The 19,879-nt window shown below is 41.5% G+C and overlaps 1 protein-coding gene across 3 annotated transcripts in view; it reads left to right on the top strand.

Annotated features, from left to right (window-relative positions):
* The window catches only part of PHACTR1 (phosphatase and actin regulator 1), a 143,927-nt gene that overhangs the window by 64,139 nt on the left and 59,909 nt on the right, over positions 1-19,879 (top strand). For 2 of the 3 annotated variants that reach the window (XM_042869714.1, XM_042869715.1), the window contains exons 3-5: positions 2,831-2,911; positions 10,059-10,244; positions 19,328-19,661. In XM_042869714.1, coding sequence (XP_042725648.1) covers positions 2,831-2,911; positions 10,059-10,244; positions 19,328-19,661 — 601 coding nt within the window. Of the gene's footprint in view, positions 1-2,830; positions 2,912-10,058; positions 10,245-11,145; positions 11,353-19,327; positions 19,662-19,879 lie in introns of all 3 variants that reach the window. The other variant, XM_042869716.1, reaches the window with a different exon arrangement.

Raw genomic sequence — 19,879 nt, 5'->3', positions numbered from 1 at the left:
CATTTGATTGTACAAGCTGTTAGAGCCTAATGAGTTCTGCATTTAGACACTTGCATGCTGGTTTTTTTTTCACTTGATCCTGCAGTAGCATAGCAGTTTACGCATTTAAATGTGCAAGACTTGTTCGGGAGGAAGATTTGTAATAAGAGAAAGCAGCGTGTTCCATCGTTTTAGTATAGCATCTGTTATTATCATTCAGTGCTGCTCTTAGCCCAGCATGCCCTTCCTCTAAATATCTTATTAATTAAACTGGCTTAGTAGGAAAATAATTAATACTTTCTGTTCTATGCCTACTTAGAAAGGATTTGGAAACTGAAAAAAAGATTGCTTTCATCTAAGCTTCAAACTGGCGTGGTTTGATTTGGGTTATGGGGGGTTTGATTCTCCTTTTGCCATTCTGGATTAGAAACAGATTACAACTAAAAGGAGATGTGTGAAAGAACCTATGTATTTAGTCTTCTGAAAATTTAGATTGACTGCTAGGTGAACTGCAAAATAATCTGTGTTTGTGAGAATTCTTGCCCTATATTTGAGTATGTTGCTCTGTGACAGTTTTGGGAAAGTTGCTCCTCTGCTTCTGCATAGTATTCACTTTAGGACTCAGACCCCAGAAGTATTACTGGGTTTCTTACTGCTGCTTTTATAATGTGATGGGATTGCCTGGCTACAAAGTCAGCAGTAATTGTGCTGCATAACTAGCTGAGTGTTCTCAAGGCAAAAGGGTGGGATGAGGAACGCCAGTGGGTGCCAGTGCCTGTGCAAAATGACAGACATGTTTGTGTCCTCGGTGGTTGACTTTGATGGCTTGACCTACACACCCCAGGGGGTCTGTACCTTTTGTTGGCCATTCTCACCTGGCTTATTTCTGTATGGTGTATGAAAACCAAGCATCTTGTATGGAAATCTATCTGCTTGTATACAACATATGGTTCTACTCCTGCAGTCATGTGCTCGGATTTGTATGTAAAGCGTGAGTCTGTTACTTTGCTATTTCTGGTGAAGTTCAGAAATAGCAGAATTTGCCTCTCTCTTTGTTTTGTGAAGAATGCTGCTGGCCTACAAACAGAAACTGCTGCTTTGCTGCTGGTTTGCCCTGCTTAATTGCCCTCCAACCAACACAAGCTGAGTGCTCTACTCTGTTTGCATTTGGGGAAAATTACTGTTTCTCAGACTTATTGGAAAAGGAGTTCAGTAAGGCCAAATTAGTCTTTAAAGACAGGATTTTAATGATCTCTGTGGTGGGAGAAAGCTCGAAGATTGGCTGTAGCTTGTTTTGACTTTTTTTTTTTTGGAGGGACTGATGGTGGCTGTTCTTAGAGAAGAAGCTTTAAATGCCATACCAGAACAAGGCTGTTTGGATGCAAGGAAAAGACAGATGGACGGCCAGTCTACAAGGCAACTCCGCAGGCTGATTGCTGGGGTGTCTATCTGTCAAAAGCATATTAGAAATCTAAGTTCTGCTGAAAGGCAGTGAGGTGCCTAAAGCACTTCTTAAACTGGGCTGTTACAGTAAGAGCTTCAGAAATAAAACTGTGCCACACGGCGGGCCAATGGGGCTTGTACTGCCATAATTCTGATTGATGTTGAAGCTCAGAGGGTGTGTTCAGAAGAAAGCAGGGGTTTTATTAGCTACAGATTGTGTCTGCTGGCTTTCTCAGTCCTAAAGAATACATGTTCAAAGCCGATCTTAAAAATGGGGAGATCTAAATTGACATTATGGAATTGAATGCTTTATAAATCAGCACTGCCTTGTTCGTGCTAAGCCACTCGTATCTGACAGCAAATAAACTGCAATGAATGCAGTGTGTCAGTGTAAGCACAGCTAATTCACCAAGTATATTGTGTCCCTCTGAGAACAGAGAGCAGCCAGCAGCGCCGGAAAAGGTTACATCCTCGTGTTTTCAGGGGCAGAGTGTTTTGGAGCCCCTATTGCTTTAAATCTGCCTTGGGCAGACTGAAGAAGCAAAGTCTCAGTTCATCTGTGTGTGCATCTGCGCTGTGTCTGATAGGGGAGCATATGGCAGAAGTGGTTCACCCTTAACTGTGCCTCTTTTTTGGCAAGCACGAGCCTGTTTCTCGGAGAGCGCACACAGCCACAGCCCCTCCTGCACATCACTTCTCGTGCCCCTTGCTTGCTGCCTTTCAGCAGTTCGCCTGAATCCATGTCCTTTGTGATGTTTTGGTTAATTGGACATTGTTTTAATTACTGCTGAACTAAACAAACATGAAATTTCTATCTGTCATCTTGCTGCCCCGGTGACCACAGTCTCCAAGCAGCAAATATAGGACCCAGGCTGTTGAGCCCTGGTGTTAAATTACTGTCATGGAGTGTCATTTGTTTGTACTTATTTTGGGGAAAACACCCCTCCAGGGAGAAGACTCCATTAAACAGCTCATTTTTGGCACAATCCCAAATGCCTTGTTCTACTCTCATTGGAGCTAGTAGCAAATTACTCTTGTCTTCAGGGCACCAGCGGTGCCAGTACTCTTCCATGGCCAGAGGACAATCCACAGCCAATCCACAATCCAGTCTTTCTCCATTATCTTTCACATTACTTTCTTTTTTACCTTTCCCTCACAGACATTTGCATTATTTTTTTGTTCTCTCTTTACTAGCAAGAAACACTTGGTCATGTATCCAAATGGGAATTGAGACATGCCCTCAAATGAGCCAGTCTGTAGATGTTTCTCTCAATATGAGCCTTACTTCAAAACCAAGGAGTTTCTTTGGGCTTTTGACTCATTTGCCACTGACTGTAAATGGAGAAGAAGTGTTTTGAAACATTTCCTTTCTTTTCTGTTAATAATCCCCCTTCTCCTTTGCTTTCAGCTTTGGAAAGAAAGATATCAATGAGGCAAAGCAGAGAGGAGCTTATAAAACGAGGAGTGCTAAAGGAAATCTTTGATAAAGGTAAGCGTTCTTCTTTTCACGATGTTAAATTGACATCCCATATAGCTTTATGGACAGATCTCACTTTGTCATAACATTAAGAACTGGCAATACCATCTGGAATGGCAGAACTGTACAGAATAAGGTCTCCAAACATCTCTTGGTGGATCTTGCAAATAAACTTGTAAGCTAATCAGAAAGTAAAGCAGTAAAAATATAAATCACAACACTGTACTGTAGTCACCTGCTGCAAAACAGCAAGGCATCCCGACTGAGGGGAGATGGAATGGGTCTCTGCATGCATTTATTATCTCTGGTTGAGTCACTGTAGGATTAATGGTTGTGGAGAAGAGAAATGTTTTTAAGGTTTGGGATTGTGTGATGAGCATAGAACACTTGAAACAACCCAGAATACATAATAATAATATTTCCCCATTCAGAATTATTCATTTGTTGAGTTGGTGATGTATTACTTATGCAAAACACCATTATTTTACACAGGTAGCATAACGAATAATTGATATCACATATTTGTGAGTACTTAACTCCAGCTTTTGTTTGTTTGCTGCTTCTCTTGTTAGTAACTAAGGCAATTAATTAAGCAAACTGTATTGGCATGCCAAGGTTGTATTTTAATTTCGGTAGAACTTAGGTATGTACTTTGATGCCTCATTAATTCCAAGTCTAGAAGTGTTTAACAATACCACAACAAAACCTGGTAAAAGTCAATCAAAGTTATAAACTTCCAGAGTTTTTCTAAGTAGGATCTATGTTAGAAAATCTGGACCATTTAAATCTACTTTGATCTAGCTTGTTGGGAAAGAAGAGATGATGCAAAAATTTACTAATCCAAACAAAATCAATGTGCAGCTTGTGATTACTTTCTGTGGTTTTCATCTGTTACCTATTCTAGATGTTTTTTTTTAATCCTTTGAGGATGCCTGAGCTCTTACTATGGCTAGCTGTCTTGAAAGTCATCCTAGATGCAAGTGCAGAGTAGAAACCACAACTGGCCAAAGATTTTCCCTTTTTGATGCCTTGGTTTTTGCACTTTCTGGACAGTGACTTGGATTGAATGTGCAGCCAGGTGTCTCCATTGCCAGCAAGGCTCCTGGTTCAGCACCCTGGGGAGCTTGGAAGTCAGCTTCTGGTCATCCCTACACTCACCTTCATAAAATCTCTCCTGTGCAACTTGATCCTGTTCTCTGCCTTGAAACTCAGGAAAATTCTCCTTTCTCTCCTGCAAAGGGCTGCAGTAGTCTGTAATCTTCTTTGTTGCCTGGTGAAGTAGGCATTATGTTGTCTGGAGGTCCTCATCATGGAAACAAACAAAAAAATCTCCTCTTTTTGTAGTCATTTTTCACCTTTTCATATCAGAAAGACCTAGTATGAAATACGTGCTGCCTTTTCCTATTTCCAGTACAAGATGTAGAGACATCAGACTTTTATTGTCAGGTGCAACTAAATGGGAAACTGTCACTCAACACAGTTAGATGTCTAATTCAGTATCTTCACCTTACTTCCTGCTGTTTGCAAACACAGAAAGCTGTGAAGTTTTTAAGGAGTCCTTCCTTGAAAGAAGCAGAGCAGAGGGGAAGATAGTTGCATATAGGTATAGCAGTGCTGATCACGTATGATTTAAGAATGTAAGTAAGGCAAAATGTGTAGAGGAAAAGTAACATTTTCTTCATTGATATAGCAGGACAAGCATAGTTCTCATAAAGGGTATTATATCTCGCTGCAAACCTTACACAGAAATAACATTTTCCTTGTACTTCCTGATAGCTAATCTCCAATACTTTGTGGAAGCGCAGCACTTCATAGCAGAAAGCTTTATTTGATGGTTGTTTCTATGCTTTCTACGCCAAGAATCATCTTGCACAGACAACACATGGAACCAGTGCTAAATCTCTGCCTTTCCAAAGAGGAGACCAAAGCTGAGGAGTGATTATTTTGCCTTTTTCTTTCTTAAACAGATTAAAGGAAACCATACAGATAGACTGACATAAGAACAGAAATTCTGAAACTGCAGTGTACTTAGTGTTATTTTATCATCTATGCTGAAGAAAACCAGAATTAGACAGCCAGTTTGTTCTCCTGTTGTTTAGTGACTCTCTGACCGGTTTGCCTTGAGATTTGCTGGCTTTTCAGGTGACTGTGTCATCCAACAGGTGAGAGCTAACAGGGCACAGTAGGTCACAGTGTTCACACATAGAAGAGTCACTGCATTCCAGCTGCTATTTTTGGGAAACAATAAATGATTTTATTATTTCGGTGACCCTCGTACTTAAACTGTTGAAGTGAAACCACTCTAGACTGAAGTGCAGGGAGCTCATTTCTTGGCAAGGTCCAGACTCATGCCCAAATAACTTTTCCTTCTTTTATAGGTTCTGTAACTTGAATCTTCTGAAAATATAGGCAAAGTCTGTATTTATTTCAAATACAGTGTACTTTTAGAAAAACAGCACACTGAAGAAGTATCTGATTAGATGCGTTCCATTCTAATAGTTTGTGGACTGGCAGAGCCAAGAGCTCAAACAGTGAGCTCTTTTCATCAAAAGATGAATAGCTTTGATTTGAACATCAAACTGTAACCATTTCAAAGGCGACTGTATAGAGTTGCCCAGTGTGCTATGATACCAGTCAAAGAATTAAACGGACTGGTAGTGTTTTCATACCTCTTCTTTAATCTGAATATAAACAAATTTTCCTGTAGTGGGAAATTTTGAATGTGTATACTGATCATTTGCTTCACAGATAATAATGCAATGATTCCTCATGGGTGACCTTCATCTTCGTATTTTTGTACTGTCCATCTGAACAAAATGAGGTTTTAAAACCCATATTTCAAATTACCTATGTCCTGTCAGGATTTGAAAGTGTTGTGTGAATGATAAACAACAAACAACAGAGCTCAGTGTTGCATCTCCTTGGCATGGATGTGCCCCACCTTCCTACCCTTCACCATCAAGAATAATTTCCTAGCTGTTCTTACTTGAAAGCAGGCCCGTACTGAGAAGACAACTAAAAATGGAAAGTGACATGGGATGTAGAATTCTCTGTATCATTTTCACTTCCTTGGTCATTTATCCGTGGAAGGAGCTCATGAGCTTGACATTTTTCAGTCATACCAGAAGTTCTCTATTCCAAGGTGTTCAGAATCAAAAGATACGGTGATAAGGCAGGCAGAGCTCCAGAGGAAGGAAACAACAAAAAGACTGGTCTGTACCACCTAGGCACTGTCCACATGCAAATTGGGCTGCTTCACACTAAGACATTTTCGAGAAGTACCAAAAGTGAATCTGGTGAATGAGTTCCTGAGTACAAATCATGCTTAATCATAGAATCACAGAATCATAAAGGCTGGAAAAGGCCTCCTTTCATCTCATCCACTAAGCTGTGCCACATCTATATGTTTCTTGAACATATCCTGGGATGGTGACTGCACTGCTCCCCAGGGAAGCCTGTTTCAATGTTTTATCACTCTTTCTGAAAATAATCTTTTTTCTAATATTCAACCTGAACCTCCACAGCACAATTTGAGGCTGTTCCCTCTCCTCCTATCTCTAGTTACCTGACAGAAGAGGCCAACCTCCACTTCTCTACAATGTTCTTTCAGGTAGCTGTATAGAGCTATAAGGTCTCTCAGCCTCCTCTTCTCCAGATTAAGCAATCCCAGTTCCCTCAGCTGCTCCTCATAAGACTTGTGTTCCAGACCCTTCTCAGCTTCACTGCTCTTTGGGCACACTCCAGGGCCTCGATGTCTTTCTTGTAGTGAGGGGTTCAATACTGAACACAAATCAAGGTACAGCCTCACCAGTGCTGAGTACACGAGGACAATTTCTTCACTAGTGCTGTTGGCATTACTGACCATTACTGACTGGTGCTGTTGTATACTGATACAAACCAGTATGCTCTTGGCCTTCTTGGCCAAGATGATCTGCTTCATAACCTTCCATGATACCAAGGTCGGGTTGACAGACCTATCATTCCCCAGATCCTCCTTACGACCCTTCTTGTAAATGGGAGTCACACTGACAGTTCTCCAGTCATCTGGGAGCTTCCCAGTTGACGAGGTCTGTTGATAAATGATGAAATGTTGTTTGTCAAGCGCTTTTGCCAGCTCCATCAGTACCCTGGAGTAGATTCCATCTGGCCTCGTGAACGTGTGATAGTCTAAGAATTACACTAAGCTGAGAGTTCAAACCCTCATCCTTCAGTAGATAGGACTGGTGCTCGGTGAGCAGTCCAGCTGCTAGGCCCAACAAGCTCCCAGGGTCCACCTCTTTTGAGCATAACATCTCCACATTTCTGAGCCTTCACCCCATATTGTTTTTTCCATATGCAAAGGTGAACCAACAAGTCTGGGTTGAGTTTTCTGCATTGGAGAATTTTCTCTGAGGTTCTGCTTCTTCCATGGCAGGGTGCAGGATCAGCAGGGCAGCATCCTTCACGTGCTCATTTTGCTGCAGATTTCATGTTGTTCACTTTGGTCCCTTCCAGATCAAACTGACTCATGCATCTAAGGAAAATCTTTTTCCAGTTAGAAACAGCAGGCTCTGAGAAAATGCAGCAAAGAATTTAGCGAGCATGAGAACAAAATATTACGTTATCAATGTGCAAAATTAACTTTAAACTCTTAGTCAGTTCCTTAAGACTAATTGATTCATCCATATATATCATAATTGCATTACTAGAATTCTTTTCATTTGTATGTCAGCTAACTAACATAGCTTTTAGTGCTTTAAAAATAGCAATTAATTTGCCGTTTATATCTGATTGTCAAGCATGCCTCTGATCCAGGATTAATTCACATTGAGAGATTCTTCACTCTACAAATGATGATTTTATCTGTGTTTGATCTGTTTTCTGTGTTTTAGCAGCTCCCTTTGTAGCTTTAAGCAAGCTCAAAATTCAGGTATATGTTTCAGTCATCATTTTGTGTCGTCTGATCATTTCAGTCAAATGGGAGGATGATTTTTAGAGTCTAGATGAAGATTAGAGATGTTTGGAGGGAAGATTAACATAAGTTATGCTGTCAATACAGAGAACTGTCATGCTTGTTATTATGTTGGAAAATGAAAGTCAAAACCTTATCTGATGTTTTGCTTTGCTGAATATACCTTGAGAAGTGCAAAGTGCATTTAAGACTGTAAGATCAACGTGTTACAATTGGCATCTCACTTCATTAAAATATGTAGATATCCTTAAAGAAAAAAATCTTTCTCTTAGGTAAGAATATTGGTTAAATTTAGTCCTGTGCTGAAATTAGTAAATGCTGCTGGATATAATCACTGTCTTTGGTTCAAAAAGCAGTTATTCTGCTCAGTAAATAGTTACGGTCTGTCATGAAACCATGCATCTGAGATAACAGCAGCCTTTATCCTGACCACCGTGAAGGGGCGTGTTTATAAAAGGGAGACAAATCAAGAACAGGATATATAGTATTTCCACTGAAACAGCTAAGTCAAAAAAACATTCATCTTAAATGTTGGCTGAACTGTTGTTAGATCTTTGCTGTCTATGGAAATAAGGTGGTTTGTATCGAATGACCGAAGCACCTACAGTGAAGCTGTGCTGTGAACAGTTGGCTGAAACCTTCAGTTTTGATTAATGTTGCCACCTTTTGCCAGCTCAGTTGATTGCTCTGAAAGCTACAGGTAGAGTTTCAGGCTGCTGTGATGTAACAGTACACAGTAAAAGCTCTAGTTCTTCAAAAACACTGCAAGATAACCAAGAATGTCAAGACCTCGCTATTTCTAACAATACCAAAATAAACAATAGATCATCTTTACACGTTGTGCAGAGACTTTACAAGACAGAAAATAATCTGATTTCTTTCCAGACTTGTTAATTGCAGTGTCTTGACGTCTAAGTGAAACTTAACATTTTTTTTATCTCTTCATTGTTGTTTTCCAAAACGTTATGCGCATCTTATCCCTGTGAGGGGAAAATGTGTGCTCACTTGAATGATGTACGTCTGTTTGGTACAGTGAGCAATAATATGGCTAGTCACAGTTGCCCCAAAATCAGCAACTAGAACTGGGTATTCTGAATTTGATTTAAAAAATGATAATTTGAATGTGTGATAACACCAGGATCTCTCTATCTGCCTGCTGGGCTTTCTGCTTTACAGGTCACATTCTGGTTATATTTTTAGGCTTCTACTCATAATGGCAGAACACTTCATAAAACTGTAGTTGAGATATCTGTGTAGTCTTTGCCTCTAGGTACCAGAGGGCTGTGCTTAACAAGTTCTGATATAAAAATCATGTGGGTTGATGCTGTGGAGAATGAGCTGATCCCACCCTTTTGTTCTATATTATTTCTAATGTGAAATGGTGTTTGATAGGAAAAAAACTAACAATTGCTGATCCAGAAATGTTTGCTCAAATTGGTAAGTTATTGATAAGGACTTAAAAAAAAAAAAAAAAAAAAAAAAAAAAAAAAAAAAAGACTTCTAAAATGTAATTTGCTTTATCTTAATATCAAGACCTTCACCAGGCAACTATAGAAATTTTTCTTTCCCTTACTTATACTCTTGGTCATGCTGGAAGATTACAGTAGTTTTGTTAGTATGTAAAACAGTGGCATATGTCTGTGATTTTGTTTGTGCCTCTAAGAGTTTAAAAAATGGTGGAAGAGAATATTTGTTATTATTATTAGTATTGAAATATAAATCATGTATTGTTGTGTTTGTCTTTCTAAAGAAAAAAGCTTGATAGCTTCACTTCCAGCCCATTCTCATTTTTCAGTTTGCAGCTTAAGTGGAGACAGAGGGAAAAACAGATTTTATCACTCTATCAGATGAAAGGTGACTGGGAGCCATCCAGCTTAGACCACATATCATAATACATAATTCATACATCACATATCATATCACAACAACCCTGTCAGGCAAGTGAAATGCTGTCACACTTGTGTGAAACTGTTACAGACAGAACATCAGTCAGATATATTCAAAAATTATTCAACATAAGTTGCATTTTTGAGATCCAAACAGTATTGTTTTGATTGTTATCCCTGATTCTACAAACATACAATGGCTTAGTACAGGTTTCTCACTCACAAACAATATATTACTGTTAGCAGAATTCACTTTAAATTCTTTCAGCATCTTATTTATGTGTCTTCTGTTATCATTTTGCTTTCTTCCAAATATTAACAGATGGAGAGCTCTCCATACCAAATGAAGAAGGAGCTTTGGAGAATGGGCAGCCTCTGGGCTCTGGACAAGTGCTGAGCTCCAGCCAGGTATCCCTGCCAGCCCTAGCAGAACTGGAGTCAGGCTCAGCACCTGGGGAACCCTGCTCATACGAGGTGCTCCCAACCACAGAGATCATGGATGGGACAGGTAACATCTTGTTGAAGACCAAGGTCTTCTGGTGGAGAAGGAGATAAAGCAAATAGATTATCACTGAGTGCTCCATAAAAAAATGTTTGCTCTCTCAGCACAGCAGTAACTGCTGCTTCTACACAAGTAAAGTCTGCAAGTAAAGCAAAGTCTCTGCATTTTGTGAACTTATAGCTGTGGATTTCTCTCCTGCTACTTCTCAGGTGTGCCAGTGAGCTCAAGTGGTCTGACAGTATTTTTAAACCCTGGGGTATGTCTTGTCCTTTTCTCACCATGTGGTGTTGGGTGACATTTACATCATACAACTTTCAGTAATTAGCAGCCAGCTGCGCTGCCCTAGGTGAGGCTATCTAAGCTTCGTCCTCAATCTATGAAGAGAGACAACAATCTGTACATCTAAGTTAACCACTCATTCTGTGTAGCACTGAGAGTCATGGACGAAGGTCAGATGAGGAAAAGTGACTAGCAAAAGTGCCCATCTGCCATCAGGTGAACTGCGTGACCTCTTTGAAATGGAATAGCCCTTGTTAGGTGCTTTTACGGTTATAGTATTAATCTAAAGACCCCCTGCTAACATATAAGGTCCTGAGCAAGCTGTGGTGACAGACCATCCAGGATGTGACATTTGAAACATTTGCATTTGTATTCAACATGCGGGAATACGTCCCAGGCAGGCATACGGGAGCTGACTTCTGTCAGAGGTAATGGGAAATTCGTCTGTTGTGTAGATGCGTGTTACTCTTTTTCTTTCTTTCCTTCTTTCTGTGTTACACAATGTTTGAGTGAAATCTATGAGTCTTAACCTGCATTCTTGCTCTGCTTTTCACATTCTACAATGGCTGTATCCACTACTGCTTTGCTCGTAACATTGTTGCGTCTATTATGTGGTTGTGTCCTCCAGTGTCTGAAGAAAGCCCCACATCCAATGAATCTGGAGTCCTCCTGTCCCAAGATCCTACAGCTAAGCCAGTCCTGCTACTTCCCCCCAAAAAATCTGCTGCTTTCCCTGGAGACCATGAGGACACCCCAGTGAAACAGTTGTCCCTCCTCAAACAGCCCCCTGCCCTGCCTCCTAAACCTATTGCCAGGATTGCCAGCCACTTAACTGGTAAGTTGGTGTTCCTAGACCCTCAGCACTACCATTTCCCTTATAGGAAAAGCCTGCCCTTGTAGCAAGGTGCTCTGTGTCCTGTAAAGATATTCACCCATGTTGTTGTGTGTACTGGTAATGTGTGTGTTGTAACTAGGGCAGGTATCACTGAGCATTTTCAGGCTGCACCATCATCAGGGTTGCTTCAGGACGCTTCCCCTCTCAGACATAATTATCTAATGCCAGCACAGCATTTCCTTCACTCTTTTTTATCAAGATGTACCATTGCCACAGAAATTACAGAATGTGCATTGATGGGAAAGGAAATACCAGGAAAACACTGGATATCTTTAAATGCCTTTAATCATAAAGAGCATTGGGGTTGAGAGGAGAGGGAGAATTTTGCTTTCTGCTATTACTCTTTGTCACTTCTCCCCTCAACCACCATCTGGGCAGGTCCCTCTGCACACACCCTACATTTTTCCCTGTTTCTCTTTCACTTGCCCCCCTATCCTTACACAGGCTGTACTATCCCATGGCTTCTTGCCATTTTGGCTCCCTGTTCACACTTCCTGCCACCTGCTTCCTCTGGACTCCACTCTCCTGTCATTTAGGCCACTGAAACAGAGAATTATTTCATTTACATGGAACAAAAAAGGTTCCCTAAGTCCTTGCCTGTATCTTTTGAACAGTCTGCTCGTAGTTTCAGCCACTTGCCAGGATGTAATGCCTTGAAATCCAAGCTCAAGATGAGATATGGTTCATCTATGTAGTGGGGCAGCTCCCAGTGTTCTCACTGGGTTGCTCTTCTGGTGTTAATGCTACTCCAGCCTTTTCAGGGCTAATGTGAAAAATATTCAGTTTTCCTTGTTTTATGTAGCTTAAGAAAAATATCAGGAAAGAGCTCATTAGGGAAGAACATGTTTTGGTTTTCTCTCATAACTGTATGTGGTCTCTTCATGTTCCTGTTTGGATGGCTGCACATTTTTGTTCAGTATAGTTTTGTTCATTTTATGTGGAATCTCTTTGCTTTCTTGCCTGCCAAAATCTACACATAATTGCCTTATACTACAAACCAAATGGGCATTTCTGCAACCTGGAAAGCCAGGTAGCAGTATTAATGGCTTCAGGTGAGGAAAGTGACAGCTTCCTATTACCTTCCACTTCATTTTAATTACAAAAAACATCTCAAAAATGAGGCCAACATGAAGAAAATATTTAAAAATAATAAAAATAAAAAAGGAATAGTGTAGGTAAAAAAAATAAGGTGTAGGAAAAACCTCTGGTACTAAGTAGCCATCATTCAGAAGCCTTCCTTTCATGGAAGATAGCAGAAGCATTGCAGATGGGTGCTTCTGATGGTTTGGGGTTTTTTTTTGCAGCTGGAAATTTTGTGTGAAGTAGAATTGGTCTTAAGCATAAATCAATTGCTTGATGGTGATGATTTTCCAATTAAAGTGAAATATAACTGTGACTTCTCTTAGTTCATGGTAACCTTCACTCATCTCTCATTCGATCATAACTGACCTCTTGTATGTGCATATGGACAGACTGTTGTACATGTGGGAGAAAAGAGCTGAGATTTAGATTTGGTTAAGGCATTCCTGCTAGAACAGAAAGCCTCATTTGCACACACTTTATAAATAAAAGCATTAAGCTTATTCTTAAGGATCCATTTACATTCATGGTCTAAGGATGTGTTTGTTCAGCTCCTTGTGTTCTCCAGTGGTAATCATATTAGCCACGTATAATTTTTGGAAATGAGCAGTCAATCCTAATGAAGCACCCTCGTCAGTGAGAAGCAGAATTAAGGATATTCTTTTACTAATAACCCTAGAGACATCCTCAGCTTGTGTATGGGAAAACAGGTAAAATCTGAATCCTGGCATTTGAGGTGAAGATTGTTCTCTTTACACACCCATTTCTCTATTAAATATTTTTTGAGAATATTGAAGGAAAGATTAAGAGATTCTGATCATGACTGGTAGGAAGGAACAGTGGCCTGTTAGCTATCTCTGTTCAATAAGAGTGCAAGGGAAAATGTGACCTTGTGATGGAACACATTTCAGTCAGAAGTTACAGAAATGCCTCAATGTCTTAACATGTTTGTATGTATGCAAATACGTGCATATGCATAACTATTTAATGTAAATGTGTTTTTTACAAATGTAAATGGGAACGTAATATTATAAAATCACTAAAGGTATAAAATCAGTAAAATGATGTCCCTTTGGGGTCAGATCTGGGACCAATGCTCTTTAACTTCTTCATCAATGACAGTGACATCTGAAGGTTTGCAGATGACACCAAGATGTGTGGTGTGGTCAACATGCCTGAGGAACAGGATGCTATTCAGAGAGACCCAGACAGGCTGAGCAGTGGGCCCAGGCTCAAGCAGTGGACCTCATGAAATCCAAATGTGAGGTCTTGCACCTGGTTTGCAGCAACCCCCGCTATCAGTACAAGCTGGGGGAAGGAAGGAGAGAGCGTAGCCCTGCTGAAAAAGTCTGGTAGATGGCATGTTGGACATGAGCCAGCAATGTTCCCTCATAGTGCAGAGGGCTGCATCAAAAGAAGCATGGCCAGCAGGTTGAGGGAGGTGATCATACCCCTCTATTCTATGCTGGTGAGGCCTCACCTGGAGTTCTGGGTCTGCATGTGGAGTCATCAGTACAGGAAAGATGTGGACCTGCTGAAGTGATCCAGAGGAAAGCCACAAAAATGATGGAATGGGTGGAACATCTCCCCTGCAAATGCGGACTGAGAGAGCTGGGGCTGTTCAGCTTGGGGAAGAGAAGGCTCTGGGGAGACCTGAGAGCAGCATTTCAGTATCTAAAGAGGGGCTGTAAGAAAGAAGAAGACAGCCATGGCATGACTCTTCTCAAGGCCCAAGTGCCTTAAGAAGGGGATAAAGCCACGTGGGAATGGAGACGGGCCAAGAGCAGACTGTAGAGCAGTCACTGCAGGGGTGCCTCTGGTGCTGCAGAAGGGTGCTCGGTACTTTTCTCCACACCATCTCCCAATGCTCTTGGTAATGCTGCATCAGCACAGAGCATCCCTGTCACGGTACTGGGTGTGGAAATGCCATCACAGCCTCTCTCTAATTTTTACCCTGTTGAAACAAAGCAGCATGCCTCTCTTAATCGTTATTTGATTCCTTTCTAGCACAAGATGGGCAGGCCCAGCAGAAACATGCAATTCTTAATTGTTTCGATACTGTCAATCCACTGCTCTGCATTTCCTTTTGGCCTCCTTGTGAGCTCCTGCTGGCTTTCAAATATGATCATTATTATAGAAACTTCATGAGCAGAATTTCTTTCAATTTTCATTTTCCAATATCCACATGCAGTGCTCGGGCATTCAGGACAATGCTTCAGCCCCCGCATTTCATTGAAGATTAAGGAAGAACTGAAATCATCACCTGGGACCAAATTTAACTGAACTGCTGGGATTGAGTCTCTAGATTATCATAAAACTTTTAATGTCTAAACAACTCTTCCATAATTATGACACACTTATTACTTAACCATGTACAGGTTTGAGTGGTCACAACCCCATTGGGAACCAACATCTTGCAAAATTTCTCATTACTTTGTGCGTGGAGAATCTAATCTAAAGGAGATTAATCAGACTTGCACACCTGGCTTCACACAGTTGGCTTCTCTTCTGTCACATTAGTGTTTTGTGCAATGATTTAAAACTGTAGTAATCTTCTACAGAGAAGACAGTTATCACAGATTCCTTGCTCATATTTCTCCTACCCAGCTACTTATTTATCTACAAATGTCAATGTCTGATGGATATTCCATACTGGAGACAATAAGCATTTTTATCTCTGCTTCATGCATCACAAATATTGTGACATTAATAAAAGAAAGAACTGTAAAATGCAGTCTCTTTCAGGATTTAGGCACAATGGACAAGTCATTCTGACCTTTAATCCACAGTGGTGGTGGCATTTCTAGTAGTAAGCCTGGAACCCATGGGTTTGAGCAAAGTTCTGAACCATTTGTTCAGAACACTTGCTAATCAGTCCACTCTGTTTAATTTTCAGTGCACGGCTTGTCACCATTACTGATGACAGTGAAAACGTATTGATACGTTTCTGTGCGAAGGGATCAAACTTTCCTTCTGTTGCAGTCATTCTCCTTTCAGCCTTTTTTTTTTTTAACAGGCACATATAATTCTCCTGAAGGTAGACAGTAGACGAGTGGAGTTAATGGCTCTGGTTCACTTTCAAGGCTGCATTTAGACATTAGGAGCCCAAAATGCTAACCATACCCTGGGGTGCATCAGGCTCAGCACTGCCAACCGGGCAAGGGAAGGGGTTGTGCCACTGTGCTCTGTGCTGTATGGCCTCACCTCGAGCACTGGGGGCAATTGTGGGTACCACAGTATGAGAAGGGCATAAAACTATTACAGAGTCCATATAGGAGCTACAAAGATGGGGAAGGGTTTAGAGGCCAAGGCGTGTAAGGATGAGCTCAAGTCGTTTGATTCATTCAGCCCAGAGCAGACGAGGCTGAGGGGAAGCAAGAGATACCTGCAGTTGGAATCTCTTTTGAATTCACTCTGTATATCATGTAAAAAAAATAATGGTGTATCATGGCACAGACACCGTCAGGTGAAGATGTTAATTGAGCATACAACAGAAACAAATACAAAACTAACAGACAGATCTGCACTTTTCAATGTGAAAATGAAGATCTTAGGATAATTTTTGTAATTCAGGACGAGCTCCCGAAGTGAAATTGCCTGGAGCACAAATGTATGAACACATTTTGTTACTACAAACCCCATAGGAGCCTTATGCTCTCAGGGCTCTATATAATTTACTCCTTTTTCTTACTTATCTTCTATTGAAGATGTGTTCTTTTATGGAGAATACAAAAAGAAGATATACACAACTAATGTGTATGTAAGAAGAACACAGAAACGCAGTAACTTGGAGACCTGCTTGTGCTTGCAAAGAAAATCTTGAAAGTCTTTTTTTTCTACTGTACAGTAGACAATCTGCTTTAGTGGAGAGGACAGTGCCCTGTCATTTGGCAGTCCCCTGAGTTAGATTTCAGTCTTGATGAATTGGAATTTTTGCCTTCAAGAGAGGCAAGACTGAGCAGATATCATCTCTGTCAGGTGAAGTTTGTGGCTGTCAGGCAAAGTCTTGGTGACTAGAAAAAGGGAAATATCAGTGCCATATTCAAGAAAGGGAGAAAGGAAGACCCGGGGAGCTAAAGGCCAATGAGCCACGTGTTTGTGCCTGGGAATACCATGGAGCAAATCTTCCTGGAAGAAATGTTAAGACATATGCGAGATGTGGAGGTGATTTGAGACAGCCAACTTGGATTCACCAAGGGCAGATTGTGCCTGACCAGTCCAGTGGCTTTTTTTTGGAGTGATGGCATCTGTGGAGAAAGGAAGGGCAACTGATGTCACCTACCTGGACTTGTGCAAGGCCTTTACATAGTTCCACACCACATCATCATCTCTAAATTAGAGAGACATGGGTTTGAAGGTTGGACTATTTGGTGGATAAAGATACGGTTGGATGGTCATAGGCAGAGGGTTGTTGCCAGGTAGAGACCAGTCACAAGTGGTGTCCCCCAGGGGTCCATCCTGGGACCAGTGCTCGTCAACATCTTTATCAGTGACAGACAGTGGGTTTGCGTGTACCTTTCACAAGTTTGCTGATGTGGTGCAGTTGACACAACAGAAAGGCGGGATGCCATCCGGAAGGACCTGCACATACTCAAAAAGTGGACACGTGAGAATCTAATGAGGTTTAACAAGGCCAAGTGCAAGATGTTGCACTTGGATTGAGGCAATCCCAAATAAGAGTACAGGCTGGGAGAACTCACTGAGAACAGCTGTGTGGAGAAGGACCTAGGGGTTCTGATGAATGAAGAGCTAGACATGAGCCAGCAGTCTGCCAGCACTTGCAGCCCAGAATACCTACAGTATCCTGGGCTGCATTGAAACAGGAGTAGCCAGCAGGGAGAGGGGGGTGTTTTGTCTCCCTCTACTCTGTGCTTGTGAAGACCCATTTGGAGAACTGTGTCCACGCCTGGGGCCCCCAGTACAGAAGGAATGCAGAGCTGTAAGAGTGGGTTCAGAGGAGGGCCACAAAGATGACTGAAGGACTGGAGTATCTCTGCTATGAAGAAAGATTGAGGGAGTTGGGCTTGTTTAGCTTGGTGAACAGAATGCTCTGGGGAGATCTCGGAGGAGTTGGAACCGAGTAATCTTTAAGGTCCCCTCCAACCTCAGCCATTCTATGATTCTGTGATATGATACTGCACTGAAAACAGAAACACTTGGGTTCTCGCATCTGCAACTATCCTACTCCACAATTTGGAAAGACCACTATCTGTCCATGCCTCTGTTTCATCTTTGCACACCCTTTTCCTCCCTGGTCTCTTGAAGAAAGGGAAGGCTTGCTATTTGTGTGGGCTTCTTTGTTCTAGAGTAACATCAGTTTCAAGTGGGTACTGTGGGTGCAGTAAAGCATCCACAGTAGCACTAAGCAAAGTCCAATACCATGAATGAGCTTGGCATTATGCATGGTCTTCTTCCTCCTTACTGTCCTTAAGTGTTTCCACGAAGCATTAGATCTTATAAGTCTTGGTATTGACCTTGTGCACCCTGGCTAGTAGATGTGGATACTAGTACAAGCAAAACCCAGCATAGTCCATAAGGAGGGAAGGATAAAGAGATCAGGGAGAATGGTAGTTAACACTAAGAAGTACCATCTGGAAAAGGTCTTTAAAAATCAGATATTACTCAGGAGAGTGATGTCATTTAAAACTAGAGGAAGCAGCATCTTACTGGCAAGCTTTCTTGGGCCATAAGAAGATTCTGACCCTTCAATTCCTTTACCATTTTACAGCAAGAAGTATGAACTGAAGCTACAAGAAGCCACAGAGCATGCAGAGCATTGCAGAGCCAAATGTCTGGGGTGGGATGCCATGCTATGTAGGGCTTGGCCTTGCAGCTCACAATATATATATATTTACTACCATTTTCTTTGCTGCTAGCATATTCTGTGATCATTCCCCACACACATTTTGGGAACTCCAAGCCATCCCATTACCTCTTCTCCCTTTTGAAACCCTTTCACTGTGCAGCTCCAAAAATCTGCGTCCCGCAGCCTAGTCCAGGCAGAGGTGTTTGTTTATGGACTTCCCTTGTCTTTCTGTGGAAACCAGGGGAATCTTTGCTTGACAGAACAACTATGTTATTCTGTGTTATAACATCGAATATAACATATAACATATTCTTTGTTATTCTATGTTATATAATGTATATTCAAGAATATTTCTGGAGTTAAAAAGGTTAAAATTAGAAGAGCGTCTGCCAAGTCTTCTGTAAAATAACGTGTTAATCCTAACTATCTTCCACCCTTTACCATCTTCTCCTGTATCCTTTTTTTTCCAGGTCACTCCTATTTAACATTCAAACCCTATCTCATTTCTCTTTTGCCCTTTAATGTAGTTTTTGACACCAGATTTTTTGCACCTTACAAAGCTGTAAGAGAGGTGACTTGTAGTAATTGCGCTGCAGTAGCTGAGAAGGGTCAGGTATGCCTGAGCTTTCATTCCAGCAGTGATGGCGATGAGTCCTCCCATCGCTTCAGACTTCAAACTGCTTTCCATGTTTCAGTGCCTGTTGAGTAGGAGAGGTTGTGCTTACTTTTCAGGGCTGGTTTGGGGGATTAGTGCTTTAAGGTATTGAAATGTGCCACAAGCCTTGTTAAGCATTGCTTACTGTGTTTCTTAAGGGGCACGTGCAACCTTGGGATGTTTTTGTGAGACTCAGATCTGCTGCAAAACAACCGATCTTTAAAAAAAGACAGTGCTGAATGAAAGCCATGCAGAGCTGTCTGTCACATGGGGGAGGGGAAGCACACACCTGCGTTGATTAGCAAACTCAGTACCTGCTCACCCTGGCACTGCCATGAAAATTAACACCAGGGCCTCTCTTTCTTCTGTTGTAGATCCTGGCGCTCCTGTGAAACTGCCTTGTATGCCAGTTAAACTGTCACCTCCACTACCTCCAAAGAAAGTCATGATTTGCATGCCCTTAGGGGGGCCAGACCTCTCCTCTCTCTCATCCTATTCCACGCAGAAGAGCTCCCAGCAGCCTTTGACTCAGCACCATCACACTGTCCTGCCATCCCAGTTAGCAGCTCACCAGCACCAGCTCCAGTACGGCAGCCACAGCCAGCACCTGCCTTCTGGATCCAGCACGTTGCCCATACACCCTTCAGGGTGCCGGATGATAGAGGAACTGAACAAAACACTAGCCATGACCATGCAAAGACTAGAAAGGTAATGGATCAACTTTTAAAAAAATGTATTAATGTGCACTGTTTTCCTCCTAGCCTCAATGTCCGTTGTATAACCAAGATGTTATAATTGCAATATAATCAAAAGAGTAAGGCAAAGCTGTATAATCAAGATGTTATAATTGCAATATAATCAAAAGAGTAAGGCAAACAAGGATCACAAAAGAGAATAAGTAGAAGAGCTTACCCTTGGGTTGAGCT

This window comes from Lagopus leucura, unplaced genomic scaffold (genome assembly GCF_019238085.1).
Source record: "Lagopus leucura isolate 7727_CA_CO unplaced genomic scaffold, USGS_WTPT01 Super-Scaffold_100002, whole genome shotgun sequence".
In the NCBI taxonomy this organism is placed as follows: Eukaryota; Metazoa; Chordata; class Aves; order Galliformes; family Phasianidae; genus Lagopus; species Lagopus leucura.
Note: the sequence above shows the minus strand (reverse complement) of the source record. Positions and strands in the feature narration are given on the sequence as shown.